The sequence below is a fragment of the Xiphophorus hellerii genome, chromosome 10, assembly GCF_003331165.1.
Source record: "Xiphophorus hellerii strain 12219 chromosome 10, Xiphophorus_hellerii-4.1, whole genome shotgun sequence".
Taxonomy (NCBI): Eukaryota; Metazoa; Chordata; class Actinopteri; order Cyprinodontiformes; family Poeciliidae; genus Xiphophorus; species Xiphophorus hellerii.
Window position 1 is genome coordinate 9,269,371 of NC_045681.1, and position 15,863 is coordinate 9,285,233.

Sequence of the window (15,863 nt, forward strand, 5' to 3'; positions counted from 1 at the left end):
AATATCCTAAATAAATAAACAAAGCAAACAGAAACAACAAATAAAATTCATTATGAAGTCTCTGGAAACAAAATTTAAAAAAGGAATAGTTGAGACCAAAGCACCAGTTTTTAGTTTAGTTAATTTTAAGAGGGAGGAAAAAAAAGAGAAAAACGATCAATTATGCAAATGGAAATTAAAGATCTCGTCTTCATTTATCATGCGATTTGTTGCGATAAGCCTATACTGCTCTGTATGTTTCTGGTTTCCAGTATTTCCTATTTGGGAGGCGTGTCGAGTTTTGCCACGTAGCACGGTGACGAAAGCTTACCACCGCTGTTGTCATAGAATTTTTTTTAACCATTTCACCTGAACGCAGCACCAGTTTCACGTACGAAGAGCATGTTTGTTTAGCTGCGTGCTAAATGTCCTACAGATAAAAACAAATAAACACCCCAACATTTTGGTTATTGTGAGCTACGCTCGCTCGTGGATGTTCATAGTTTTCCTCTCCCACGCTGGCAGCAGGAAAAACACGTCACGGAGGTAATTCTTAACTGGCTGTAAAGCTGAGGCTGCGGTTCGTTCCTCATGTGTTGGGTTTGGTTCTCGCCGGTTTACAAGAGGTGGGTTAGTGGAGGAGTGTCAGACTGAGCTGGTAACTGTGTTTCATCACTTTCTGCTCAGTCTGGCGTGTTTCTTTGAACGATCCCTTTTTACACTCCACAGGCCAAATGATTCCGGTCCAAACACGTGATTCTTTTTTATTTAACCCAAGCTGGATGCACGTCTTTGAAATCGGTATTGGAAATTTGTCCAGATATGCTGGATGTGCTCTGACCTGCAGATCTGGTTTGTCAAGCCTGAGTAAATCCTAAACTGTAGTAACCAGTGGTGGAAAATGAATGCAAGTAAATCTGCAGTATATCTGTGCAAACTAGATCTACCTGGATAGACTACAGCGAGCCTTTGCTGCTCGTTCATCTTTGGAAATCTCTACTAAAGTCTCAAGTGTTTTTTCCTTGTATTGTGGCTATTTTAGATAGAAAAAAAGAAATTTTAGCCAATGAAATCTCAGAAATTATTTTTGAAAAGACAGGGAAGTTTCTAAGTCTGAAAGTGGAAAATTTGCCAGAAAAAAAACAAAAACTCAGAAATTTTGAGATTAATCTCAAAATTTGTGAGCTTTATTGTGGAAATTTACTCGTCATTATTTCTATATACAGTGGCCCTAATACACCATCCTACTTTCCAGCCTAAGGTCTTATCTTGGAGGTTGTATTTCCGTCCAGCTTCCTTATATGTGCTGGAAAAACATCCCCTCAACATAATGCTGCCACTACCATGTTTAAGTGTGGGGATGGTGTGTTTGTGGTGATGTGCAGTGTTGGTTTTGGTATGTTAGAATCATAGCAACAAACCAGTGAAATGCCAAAAACTTTGCAACATTTCCAAGCAAACCAAGAGATTAGCTTTACTCTGCTATACTTTTCACTTTTACCTGATTATTATGAACTATAGCTACTTTCATCTGAAAAATATTCCATCCTTTGCTGGTTATTTAATGCCTCTTTCATTTCTGTGCAGAAGTTTTGCACACTATTGTTTTTCACATATTTAAGGATTTTTTTATTGTTGCAATAGATAGAACAAAGTCAGGGAGGAGACATTAGACCAGAGGCCAGCAGCAGGGACGATGATGCAGGGTCTGCAGGTAAGGAGAGATTGTAACTTGGTGAGAAAAAGACATTTGTTGCAGGGAGAAACCAGGCAGACATCAGGGCACGGCTTCACAGACATTTCAGGATCACTCCAGAATATTTTTGTCATTATAGCATGAGCAGTGTACTGTTTCCATTTGCAGACATTTTATTTCTCACTCAACAATGTCTGATTTTGAATTTAAAGAATGAGACTTCAGAGATCGGAGATTTTAGTTCCTTACGTTTCTGTCATCATAACCACTCAGCATTTTCTCTCTTTTGCTCACATGCCGCTGTTTTGTTATCATTGTTTATTTTGTATCGATGATTGTTTCATTTGGAAGGCTACATAAACATTTATTTATGTTTAATGTTGGTATGAAATAAAAAGCCCCAAAATAAGGCATAATCTCCGCAGTTTAAGTTTTGTACACGCATAGCTGGGTCTTTACAAAAACAAATATCTCTGCCAAATCAAATAAAAGAGGGAAAATCTTAAACCATTTGGCATCACTAATCAACACAAAGGTTTTCCTTTTCCAGAAAAATTAGACGTTCACGTTACTGTTGAAGTATTTTTCTATTTTTTTAATTTGGCACCTTGTATATTGGTTGTTGGTTGGTTGCAGCTACATATTTCTGTTTTTATCTGGTTTATTTGTTTCTGGATGATTGTTTTTTCTCAGTAAAAATACTATTTGTTTTGTCTTATTTGCTTTTATAAAGTTTAAAATGGCTTATTTGCCTTTATAAGTGCTCCCTGCTGCATCCTGTTGCTTATTTTGCTTCAGAATTTAAATAATTAATAAAAAAAGGCAATGTTTGAGGGATATTTGGGTAATTATCACTAATGCTGTTAAAACAGACCTTATTGCAAGTTCCACATATAGTGAATAATCAATGTTTATGCTAAAGAGATAATTATCCCTGCTCATAATTTTTGCTGCACCCTCCTGATCCTTTCATCTGCACTTTAAATCAGTTTTGTGACACTGTGAACAGAGCAGTTGAATCTTGGGTTGTACTCTGTGTTTCCCACCAGCATCTGCAGCCCTTTAATCTACTTTCTGAACAAACAGCTTTAGAAACAATCCAGTTTCAGTCAGACACTATAGATATATATGTGCTTTTCTTTCTTTCCTGTTTTAACCTGAAACTTTAAGGTTTCATTTCACATACAGAGGATAGTTTGGATTTTCTACTGCTTATTCAGCAGGTTTTGGTTCGTCTTGGCGATTAAGATGAAGCGCAGCAGCTGCAGAAACACAAAAAGGCTGCCGATGGAAGGATTTAGCAGGAGGTGGTCAATGATTTCCAGTGAAAGTCTGTTGGGCCTTCAAATTGTTTCAAGGGGAAATGGGAGTTTGTTTTTGTTCGGGGCTATGAGAGTACGCTGGATGTTTCCAGCAAATCTGAGAAGTGCAGAAGTTTGATGGTTATGCAGACTGTAAAAAATATGTAGTATCTTTAATTGGAGAATATTCTGTTGGTCCTCAGGTTTCGTCTGGGGCTCCTGGTGACGTCCTTCAGGGCGAACAAGGTGCAAGAAGCCTGACTTTGACAAACAAAATGGCTCTGAGCTCCTTCGACATCGATGCTCCCCGGTGGGATCAGTCCACCTTTATGGGGCGGCTGAAGCACTTCTTTAACATCACCGACTGCAGAACCGCGGTCCTCCCAGACTCACGGCTGGATGAAGCCAAAGCGCTAGTAGAAAGCTGCAGGTGAGAAAAAATGACGGTAACTCCACCTGTAACATCTGGGAGGAGCATTTCCTCTTTTTTTCCCTCCAGTGCAGCACTTTACTATAGAAATCATTATTTGATACAAGCAGAAAAGTTTGCATGCTCGCCCCTCAGGTTGTATGTTCTTCATGTTTTCCATTAACTACTTGGATTTCAAGATGACAACCATTTTTCAAGATGGCTGCCATTTTTGAGCCTTTTTAACCAATCATTGCCATAAAATGTTACCCATTTCCATGACTGGGATGATCTTTGTCACATCAGATGTTTTCTGCTTTGGTCATCCTATTTATGCAATTTTAAAGTAATAATATGTTGCAAAATTAGAAACTGAAGACATTGTCGTCAACTGGAAGGAGATGAAGATGTACAACAGGTTGAGAGTCAGTTGTCTCAATGGTTAGTGTTAGCTTCTGCAAATTTTTGTGTTTTTCAGTTTAGCATTAGCTCTGCTAATCAATAGCTTAACCCCGTTAGCTCTACTAAGCAATTAGCAAATTATTTAGGTAAACGATTTGCTAATTGTTTAGCGAATTAGAGGTCAGTGAGCCTAATGTTTTGGTCAGCTGTGCACTTCACTTGTAATAACTGCTAAAGATTTTAGTGCCATCATTTATTTATCCATTACAACCACAGTGGCCATTTTGAAAACCAGAAAACACAAGGACAAGAAAATATATATGACTTCTTTGTGAAAAATATTCAAACTTTGACACCAAACACATTCATCTAATCATCAATTTTATTTAAAAAAAAATAAAATGTTGGTGGCCATCTTGGAAAATAAAAAAATATATAAAAACGATTCTGTGGGTGCAACTAAGTATGGTTTGACCATCCATTAGCAAATTTAGTACAAAAATAAATTTTCCTTGAAGACCATGGCGGCCATCTTGAATTTTTCAATGTCTTATGTTTTGTTTTGCTTTTTCAAAAAGACAAGCCTCTGGAAAGATCTGTGCCACGTTGGGTTCTTGTCGCCGTATGTGAACGATTTGCTGAAGTATTTAATCATCTGCTGCACTATACCTGAGTGGTATCGTTCTGTGGTTCTGCGCAGGGCAGGATCCACTCCCCCAGGTACTTCAGTGGAGCAGCTGTACTATGCAAAGAAGTTGTATGATTCGGCCTTCCACCCAGACACGGGGGACCGCATGAACCTCATCGGCCGCATGTCCTTCCAGGTCCCCGGAGGCATGGCCATCACAGGCTTCATGCTGCAGTTCTACAGGTAGCTGGGACCGGACCGGAACCACCTCCACGTATCTTTCCTTCCTGCTGTGAAGCGGAAGCTGAACCCGCTGCTCTGGTTTCAGGACCGTTCCTGCTGTGGTGTTCTGGCAGTGGGTCAACCAGTCCTTCAACGCTCTGGTCAACTACACCAACCGCAACGCCGCCTCGCCCATTTCCCCAAAGTGAGAACCAGAATAAAGCTGCGCATCCATCCATCCATCCATCCATCCATCCATCCATCCATCCATCCATCCATCCATCCATCCATCCATCCATCCATCCATCCATCCATCCATTCGTTTGTTCATTTTTCATCCCTCCCTCCATCCATCTATGCATCATCCATTCGTTTTTATTTTTCATCCCTCCCTCCCTCCCTCCATCCATCCATTCTTTTGTTCATTTTTCATCCATCCATTCGTTTTCATTTTTCATCCATCCATCAACTGTAACCTGTTTTCCTGACATCTGACAAACTTTTGACTTCATAATGTCATCATATCATATTTTAATATTATAGATTTTTGCCTTCAATCATTGAAAATATGTTTTCCTGCATATTTACAACTTTTTGACATTAGAAAACATCAAACTTTATTCTCGTAAATATGATTTTTGGAAGAAATTAGCTCTTTTCTGGCCACATAATTTTTTTTGTTTTGCTCTACAATTCACCTAATAAATACTTTGTTGTTGAAATTATATTTCTGTTCACCAAATATTATTTTTCCTACATGAAAATTACAAGAAGAAAGGATCTTGTTGGGATTTCACTTAAACATTAAAGCTCAACTTACAAATGTTATCAGCTCCCGGGTTCAACCAGCTCAGTTCGGTTTAGATCGGCTCGGCCTTATCAGTCGTATGTGGGTGAACACAGGGCCAGCTGTGCAGTTTTCTGTTTATAGGGAAAACTGTTTGGCTCTGCAGTAACATTGCTCATGTAGAAAATACTATGGAGACACTTGAAACAAAATAAAATGATGTAAAGTGTAAAGCTACATTGTTGGTGCTAAAAACCTACCTGCTGGGCGACGAGCACAACACTGTTTCATTACAATTTTAAAGACTTAAATTAAACTGATTATTTAATTTGAAAGTAATTAGACAAATGAGACACAGGCAAAGCTACCTTTTGTCTTCGAAGAGGTTTCAGGTAATGCTTTATTCATAAGATAGGAGGCTTTGGTATCAGCAGTGAGGATGTATCTGTGGGACAAAATGAGATTTTAACTTCAATAAACATCCGATCAGAAATGCTTCACGAACTTTGATTCTTGAATTGACTGAAAATGTGTTGTTGAGGCCGTTTTAAGAGCTTTTGTCCTGTTCCTCAGGCAGATCGGAGTGGCTTACGTTACAGCAACCAGCACAGCTTTAGCAACAGCAGTTGGACTCAACCTTTACACAAAGGTACAAACACACACAGAGGAGTTCATTCAGCACGAACTGGTCCCTCTGCACATCACACCTCAAGCTAGCAGTCCGATTGGTTCAGTTTTCAGGCTGGCGTGCTAAAACTACAACAGATCAGTGTTATTTTATCATGCGATGTAGATTACCTGGGAGATCATTGGTGTTTATGATGATTTGTTCTGCAGAAAGCTCCTCCTCTCGTGGCTCGCTGGGTCCCGTTTGCTGCCGTGGCAGCAGCCAACTGTGTCAACATTCCCATGATGCGGCAGCAGTGAGTCCTCCGTCGTGGAACTTGCTTCACCCATAAATCCTTGCTACATTGTGCCGCCATACAACCAAAAGCTTTTTAATGCATTTGCATAAGAAGTTTCCTAAATAAAACCTTACTTGAAATAAAACCTATGTTGCAAAAACACAAAATATTACCAAAAAAGTATTTTTGGTCGGGTTTCTGGTGCAAATATCTTAGTTTGCTAGAAATAAGACAAAACAAAATTACAGCTTTCAGTAAGATATATGGGCTTGTTTTAATATTGACCGAAAAAGTAGTAGTTTCACTGGGAGATTATTTCACCTATGACATAAAGCATTTATGAGTGGAACTAGAACATTTTTATCAATATTAAGCAATAATTTATTTAAAACAAGCTCCTATATCTTGCTGAATAGTTACTTGCAAGTTAGTTTTGTCTTATTTCAAGTGCACTAAAATATTCACACCACAAACTTGACCAAAACTACTTGGTAAGATTTTGTGTTTTTGACAAAGGACTAGATTTATCTCATATTTCTGAGTTGTTTTTGATACATCATCAGGCCACATTATGCTTCTGGACTAATTTAAGGCTCTTGTGGTCTGGTTGAATATCTTGGATATCTTGTTTTACTGGAAACACTCATCAACGCTTTTTACACATCTACTTATTAGCTGTCTGACTTAAAAGCTACAATGCACGTCCTGATAAACCATTTAACTAATTTATTGCTTCATCTGCATGTTGATCTTCATTGCTTTTCTCCACCATCTTCAGTCCAGACCACAGAAGTCAAAAACTGGATCACATTCTGAGAATGTCTCTAAAATTCGTCCATTTTTGGTATTTTTCAGGGAAATTCTGAATGGCATCGCTGTCACGGATGAAAACGGCAACAAACTGGGTCACTCAAAGGTCAGCACATCATAACCTACATTTATAACTGTAGAATTTAAGAGGCTTGAACTAAGTTTAATCTTATGACTTCACTTATTAGTTCATAATAGTAATATTGTTTTGGAATTTGAGAAAAATGACCTCAATAGTTTTGTTATGCCTTTCCATTGCTTACAGATTAGAGTCGTGTTATATGGAATTAACTGTGATTTTGACATAGATCACTTTTAAAACGTCTTCACAAGTTTTTACTCTTTTTGTACTAAGATACTTTTGTTTTTCAGCTCAACTAAGGATGATAAATGTTGGGTTAAAGATAGAAAAAGTTTAGTTTTTAAAATTGTGATTAAAAGAATAACACATTTGAAGAACTTTTTTATACACTTGAGCTGCCTTGTTTTATCTAGCAGGGCTTTGCATCAAAAGTAAACCTGCTGGCTTGTGAAAAAGGAAAATGTTCAGATTTACTCTTCAGGATTGTCAGGGGAAACTAATTAATTCTGCTGCTTTCCTTTTTTTTTCTAATCAGAAATGGACAATCCTTGTTCTTTAGCTACCACTGATTGACTGAAAAACTAAGAAAAAAATCTTCTAATGACTTTTGTCCCACACATTTATTTAAAGTTAATACCTGGATGAAATGTAAGTTTCACATTTTGTGTCCCAACTGATTCTAAAATCAGCCAAAGCGCTTAAAAAAAAAAAAACACCCGGACATTTTTTAGCAATAAGTTGCTGCTTTTTTGGTGTCTAGAAAATTAGCCCATTTCAAAAGTCAGCAGCATTGCTCTGGTACCTAGCAACCCCAGCTGAGCCCAGGTCATCACCTAGCAACACACCTAGCAACCCAAGCAGAGCTACAGCACATTTCCTCAGCTGGTTTTACCGCTGTTTGCAGTAAGAAATGAATCAGTTAATCACATGATAAATTAAATGAGGTTGATCATTTCCATCCTGATTGTTATTTTTTCAAGGGCAAATTTATTTACAAAGACATTATAATCAGTTTCATTTATGGTTTCAGTTGTACGTGGTTCTTATTTATTGTTTTTGGTTGCCATGTTTTATTTTGGACATTTAAAATATCTTCCAGTGGCAGTGTTAAGAGTTCCTTAAAACATTTAAATGAATTGAGCTTTGAAAGCTCAAACTTGCATTATTATGCTATCATCAATATATTACTCGAAAATGGTGTGAAAACAGCTAAATTATCATCCATCGCAAGAATTACTGGGAAAATTTATCATTCAGCAAAATTTGTTATTGCGACAGCCTGGGCTGTACAATGGCTGCTGGAAAAGACAAGTGTTTTATTGTTAACTTGGCATACGGAAACCAGTTGCTGCATTCTTGTTGGTTGTGCAGGAGGCTCCACTTCTGCTTTTTAAACATGTACAGCTATATAACTGTGCATCTGTTTGCAGCGATGAGTTGCCGTGGCCACCAGCAGCTTATGTGGAGTTAAAGTGACAAGATTCTTATCGAAGAATAATTTTGTGCAAAAAAAAAATATATATTGATTAATATATATAAAATGATTAATATATTTTGAGTAGCCCATAGACCTACCCTAACCAGTTCAGGGAAGCATAACAGGTTACCTTTAATTTCTATTTTTCACCGTGAAATCTCATCTCTCACCTGCAGAAAGCAGCAGTAAAAGGCATCACTCAGGTGGTCATCTCCCGGATCACCATGGCAGCACCAGGAATGAGTATGAAACACAGTTGCTCCTTCTTTATCATCATCATGTTGAGATTTATTCCCCTTTCCTGTTTTGACTCCCTTTACTTCCTCTCCTAGTCATCCTCCCCATCATCATGCAGAGGCTGGAAAAGTACAAGTTCATGCAGGTCAGATCGTTTGTCTCCATCAGTGTGCTAATGTCAGGTAAATGTGTCCGCCCGTCCTCACGTCGCTTTCCGCCCGTTAACAGAGAATCACGTTTCTTCACGGACCAATTCAGGTCATGCTGGTGGGAGTCTTGTGAGTACAGAAGGTCACAGGGTCACATTAGTTTTAATGGCTTCCACAGTTTTTAAGTGGTGACTTGTATATTTCCTTTCCTTTAAAAGTCTGATCTTCATGGTGCCGGCGGCCTGCTCCCTGTTCCCTCAGCGATGGTAATGAAAATATCTCGTCCTTTCACCTGCTGCCACATTCAAACGCCTCATCACACGCAGGTTTTCGCTGTCCCTTTTGACTCTATGTCTGATTGAGTCAAACAAGTTGGAAATGGGGAGAGAAAATTACAATCTGTGAGCTGTTAAAGATGCCAAGCAAGTTCAGCGCTGTAGAAAGTCTTGAGCCAAGGCCTCATGATTTTCCTTTGATATTGTCACTTAGTGACAATATTTAGGCTTCTAATGCAATCTGGAAAAAAAATCTGAATGCAGTATTTTCTAGATCTGGACTAGTTTATTCTTTCTTTGAATAGAATAGAATAAAATATTTCTTTATTAATGCCAGAGTGGGGAAATTTACTTGTTACAGCAGCGCAGAAACAAAATATACTCCTGCTGAATATAGACATATCAAAAAGTAATATAAACATCTGTATACTAATATATAGTTTATTCCTTTCTTCCATTTTTGCATATTCTTTTTCACTGTCCTTTCACTTTCCCTTACTTTTTTGCTTCCTTTCACACTTTTTTCTCACTGTCTGACTATTTTGCTCTTTCTTTCCTTCTCTCGTTTTCTCTTTCACTCTCTATTTTCTTTCCATCCTTGTGACCGTCGGAATAATTTCAATAAAATCCCTCTTCCCCCCCCAACACTTCTTTGATTAATGTATGCAAACCTGTAACTTTGACTTATTTTAATGCTCTCTGCAGTATTTTGTGAAGCTCTGAAATTGATCTCTCCATCACTCAAACTGTATTGCATCTTAAAGTCTTCAGACCAGCAAAGAAACTCCCAAATTAAAAAGTCTGCTAAATGTTATTGAGCAGTCCAGATGTTTTTCTCGCTGCATTCATGTTGATTTACTTGGATGACTAAACAGTCGTAAAACTGCTCCTGCTGTCTGGCTAGCAGATGGTTTTTATGACCTGCAAACAAATCTATAAATCCCGGTTATCTGACTTCAGATGCTGAAATAAAATGTCTACGAGGAAATGATAACGGGGAGCTGAGCTGTGAGCAGAGAAGTGAGCGTCAAATAGTTTAAAACAGCGAGCTAAAATGCTTTGGATTATCTTACGGGACACATGCTAACAAAAGAAGTGATGCAGATTTTATAATTCGGCTGTAATAAAACTTTGACAGCTGATTAAAGTTTAAGTCCTTCTCAGAAGACATCCAGTGACCCTTACATTTTTTACAACAGTTAGCTTCTTTTAAATGTGTGGGAGAAATCGAATCGAGCAAACAATTTAGGAGCTACGATCAGAAATTCACTATCGCTCTTCAATCATTAATCAAAGTGTAAATATAGGCCAGAACCAAATAGTTTATTTATTAAGAATAATTAATTTAGGAATTGTATTTCAAGCAGCTTCACTTTATATCTTGGATATTTAAGATAAATTTGAATCTGGTTTTGAATCCAGTAAGGAAGAAAGGACACTCATTAATATTTATGAGGTGTAAAAAAAAAGTCGGTAACACTTTATTTGACGGGTTGTGAATAAGACTGTCATGACACCGTAATAAACAGGACAGAACACCTGTCATAAACATGACATAACACCTGTCATAAACATGACATAACACTTGTCATAAACAGGACAGAACACCTGTCATAAATAGGACATAACACTTGTCATAAATAGGACATAACACTTGTCATAAACATGACATAACACCTGTCATAAACATGACATAACACCTGTCATAAACAGGACATAACACTTGTCATAAATAGGACATAACACTTGTCATAAACATGACATAACACCTGTCATAAACAGGACAGAACACCTGTCATAAACATGACATAACACCTGTCATAAACAGGACATAACACTTGTCATAAACATGACATAACACCTGTCATAAACATGACATAACACCTGTCATAAACAGGACAGAACACCTGTCATAAATAGGACATAACACTTGTCATAAACATGACATAACACCTGTCATAAACAGGACAGAACACCTGTCATAAATAGGACATAACACTTGTCATAAATAGGACATAACACTTGTCATAAACATGACATAACACCTGTCATAAACAGGACAGAACACCTGTCATAAATAGGACATAACACTTGTCATAAATAGGACATAACACTTGTCATAAACATGACATAACACCTGTCATAAACAGGACAGAACACCTGTCATAAATAGGACATAACACTTGTCATAAATAGGACATAACACTTGTCATAAACATGACATAACACCTGTCATAAACAGGACATAACACCTGTCATAAACAGGACAGAACACCTGTCATAAATAGGACATAACACTTGTCATAAACATGACATAACACTTGTCATAAACATGACATAACACTTGTCATAAACAGGACAGAACACCTGTCATAAATAGGACATAACACTTGTCATAAATAGGACATAACACTTGTCATAAACATGACATAACACCTGTCATAAACAGGACATAACACCTGTCATAAACAGGACAGAACACCTGTCATAAATAGGACATAACACTTGTCATAAACATGACATAACACTTGTCATAAACATGACATAACACTTGTCATAAACAGGACAGAACACCTGTCATAAATAGGACATAACACTTGTCATAAATAGGACATAACACTTGTCATAAACATGACATAACACCTGTCATAAACAGGACATAACACCTGTCATAAACAGGACAGAACACCTGTCATAAATAGGACATAACACTTGTCATAAACATGACATAACACTTGTCATAAACATGACATAACACTTGTCATAAACAGGACAGAACACCTGTCATAAATAGGACATAACACTTGTCATAAATAGGACATAACACTTGTCATAAACATGACATAACACTTGTCATAAACATGACATAACACCTGTCATAAACATGACATAACACTTGTCATAAACATGACATAACACCTGTCATAAACATGACATAACACCTGTCTTAAACAGGACAGAACACCTGTCATAAACATGACACAACACCTGTCATAAACATGACACAACACCTGTCATAAACATGACACAACACCTGTCATAAACATGACGTAACACCTGTCATAAACATGACGTAACACCTGTCATAAACATGACGTAACACCTGTCATAAACATGAGTAAGTCTTGACTGTTGTCATAAAGTGTCATTCGGTAAATCATGACACCTAATACAAAGTTGACATTATTCAAAATGTCTTTGTTATGAAAACTTGACATTAACCAAGAAATCATGATCTGACATAAATTTGTTATAAAAGTATTACTGATTACACTTTGAAAATTATGTAGCTTTATGTTATTAAAGCTAAAGTTTAATCTAGTTTAATATTTCTTGGTTAATGTCAAGTTGTCGTAACAAAAACATTTTGAATTATGTCAACTTTGTATTAAAAGTGTCATGATTTACCGAATGACACTTTATGACAACAGTCATAAATATTCATGAAGAGTTACTCATGTTTATGACAGGTGTTATGTCCTGTTTATGACAGGTGTTATGTCATGTTTATAACGGTGTCATGACTGTCTTATTCACAACCCGTCAAATAAAGTGTTACCAAAAAGTTAATAGATAAATAAATAATAATTGCTACTATTATGATTACAACTATTATTAATAATAATATTATTACCAATATTATTATTAATTTATAAGTATTGTTGTTAATAACAATAATATTGTTAATACTATTCTAATAATAATATTCAATAACGTAAAAAATATAATACTAATAGTTATTATTATTAATATTACTATTATTATTTTTTACCTACATTATTATTAATTATATCATAGATAAATAATATAACAGGAACAATAACAAAGATCATTTAGATATTGATGATGAGAAAAATAATAATATAATAATTGTAATCAGGACAATTGTCTGTTATTTAGAATTATATGAACATTAATAATAACTGAGATAAGGACAATGATTATGTAGTAAAATTTGTCATCAGTTGTTACTATAAAATGATATAGTATTAATATAAGTAGCAATACTTTTGATTATAATAAGAATGATAATGAAAGTAATTTATAAAATGATCATTTTGATGCAACAATATGAATAATAATGATGATTATAATACTGATACTGATTTAAAACATTTTATGGTTGTAAATCAGTTTAAACAGTATGTTTTCATTAACTAATCATGTTTTTTCTTTATTTTTTAAATGTATTTTTTCTCCTCCTGCAGCTCCATGGCCGTGTCGAAGCTGGAGCCTGAGCTCAGAGACGCCATCGTGTCTCAATACGGAGACAAAGTCCAGCTAGTTTACTTCAACAAAGGCCTCTGAGGGTCAGAGGGCCGCTTGCTGTTTCTACTGTCACACACTGCATGGGCTGCTTCAGTCAGCGCGTTCACAAAGCATGCCGCCATTTTTTAATCATTGATCTAAAAGAATTTATAGGTTTATTTCATTTCAGAGTCTGCTTCTTATCCGTCGTATTCAGCTTTTCTTTGTCACCAATCCCTTCTCTGTAGAGAGGGCAGCTGTTCTGAAACCAAACGATTTCAACTCAGGAACGCAGTGTTACTTTGCCTTTGTGGATCTTTTCTTTGTTGTAAAATGAGCCGCCGGTGTCCTGATCCCCCTGTGCCTTTTACAGAGCAACAGGAGCAACGCTGCCGAACTCAAGTTGTTTTTTTTTTTTTACGTTAAGAAGCATTGGCTTCGCTGTGGAACCATAAAATGCCTTTATGAACACAATGAGTCTTTAACGGTCTCTCATTCTAGTGGAAGCTGCTGCTCTCTTGTGCCAGAAAGGAGTAATGCTGGAGATTTGCTGTTTCATTTGAAATGGTTGCCAACCTGGCGGTTTAACTCGGCATGACCTGTAATAAAACCCACACAGTTTTAAAACTGAGCGCTTCAGAGTGGTGTTTTCAGAAGCTTAACTAGTACTACTCTTGTGTCTTGTTTTTTCCCCTTGCACTAAGATACATTAATAAATGATGACCTATTATGCTACACTTCCTTGAACAGGTTATATGTCTGTGGGCTAAATAAAATGTTTATTAATTTTATTTTTTTTTGCAGAAAATCATTCTTAGATGGTGAGATTTCAGTCTCGTCAGTTCTGCCTATTTTGAACTGTTTTAGAGCGTCTTGTCTCTTTAAATCCAAATAAGTTGCTGCTAGTCATGCCCCAAAATTCAACATTTACACTCGCACAACAAAATGGCTGCAAACTATGGTATTAGAGTCATTGTAGAAAGAAAATAAATGCATACATTTCCACCAAAAGATTAATCTTAGAAGTTTTCAAAAAGTTTTTTTTTTGACATTTCTGAGTTTGAAAAGTCAAAAATATATTAGAAAAAAAGTCTGAGTAATCTCAGAAATTTTCTAGAATTTTTTTTTTGTGAAAATGTTTGAGTTTCAAAAATGTTCAACTTTTGACACTGAAATTTCCAAGTTTTTTTTTCTACAAAATTGAGACATTTCTGAGACTAACTGTGCATCTTTGAAAAGCAGAAGTAGAGCCTTCTGCACAACCAACAAGAATGCAACACTTGATTTCAAAATGGTAATTCGACAACAAAACACTTGAAGGTAGGGTAAAAGTTAATATTAAGTGGTATTTATTTGTTTAAGTGAGTAAGTTTCTTATAATAAAATGTAGAAATCAATCTCTGAAACAGATTTATGTAATGCCCATTCAGGAAAAAAGATGCACAGGAAATCTGATTAATTCATGGCTTTATCTGCTCTTGTAACTTTTACTGCTTTAATTTATTTTCTTTTTACTTTAACTCCTGTTGACTCCATAAAGGGAATGTTAGTGTGTGGAAACTGCTACATTATTTGAAAATCTTCCCTTTTATATAATAAAGAGGACTTTTCGTGTAAAATTAACCTTATTTACTGAGACACTGCTGGAAAGATAAAGGTGCTTTTGTCACGATCATGAAATACTTTTTGCAAGTTCCTGCAAAGGTTTTGTAAGATCTTTTAAAATTCACTGAGGATCTTGCTTAAGCACCTATTGAGCAAGCTTGCAAAAATAAGCTTGGATCTCATAAAAATAACAACAAATCTTGTAATGTTTGTGCTGGAGCTCACAAAAGTACCTCAGAATTTCACAAAAGTAACTTGGTATTTTGGAAAAGTCCATAGGAGGATTGCAAAAATATCTGCGGGAGCATGCAACTATAACTCAGATTCTTGTAAAACCTTTGTGGGATCTTGCCAAAGTAATTCAGGGAGCTGTCCGTCTTAAGACTTTGCAAGGGAACTTTGGATCTCGGAAAAGTGCCTTGGGAACTCAAAAAACTAACAGAATCTCCTAAAACTTTGGCAGGAGTGCCCAAAAGTAAAACTTGAAAAAGTAGCTGAGAATCCAGACTCTATTTCATTCTCAAAATTAACAGTTTGGCTCCAACAAGGTAATTCCCAAAGAGGTATTAACCTAAAACTTGGCTTGCAGTCGGATGAATGATGTGTATTACAGGATCTATCAGGGTTTGTTAGATTTTATTTCTTATTTCT

At 36.4% G+C, this 15,863-nt stretch overlaps 1 protein-coding gene across 2 annotated transcripts; it reads left to right on the forward strand.

The window, feature by feature from the left end:
* The first annotated feature begins 335 nt into the window (after positions 1–335).
* On the forward strand, positions 336–14,238 carry sfxn2 (sideroflexin 2). Of its 2 annotated transcripts, none has more exons than XM_032575306.1 (12): positions 336–525; positions 3,180–3,406; positions 4,488–4,658; positions 4,744–4,842; positions 5,998–6,073; positions 6,262–6,347; positions 7,185–7,245; positions 8,875–8,941; positions 9,031–9,080; positions 9,164–9,213; positions 9,303–9,350; positions 13,568–14,238. In XM_032575306.1, exons 2-12 carry the CDS (start codon positions 3,252–3,254, stop codon positions 13,665–13,667), a joined length of 963 nt encoding a protein of 320 aa, XP_032431197.1. In that variant the 5' UTR covers positions 336–525; positions 3,180–3,251; the 3' UTR covers positions 13,668–14,238. The 2 variants fall into 2 exon arrangements, with proteins under 2 accessions (XP_032431197.1, XP_032431196.1); XM_032575305.1 differs by lacking the exon at positions 336–525 and adding an exon at positions 1,661–1,693.
* The last annotated feature ends 1,625 nt before the right edge of the window (positions 14,239–15,863 follow it).

Bases quoted from the DNA above. Each gene is read 5' to 3' on its own strand.
- sfxn2 (XM_032575305.1), top strand. The intron at 8,942-9,030 runs GTATGAAACACA...TTCCTCTCCTAG, and splicing joins CATGGCAGCACCAGGAATGA to TCATCCTCCCCATCATCATG. The intron at 9,081-9,163 runs GTCAGATCGTTT...GCCCGTTAACAG, and splicing joins AAAAGTACAAGTTCATGCAG to AGAATCACGTTTCTTCACGG.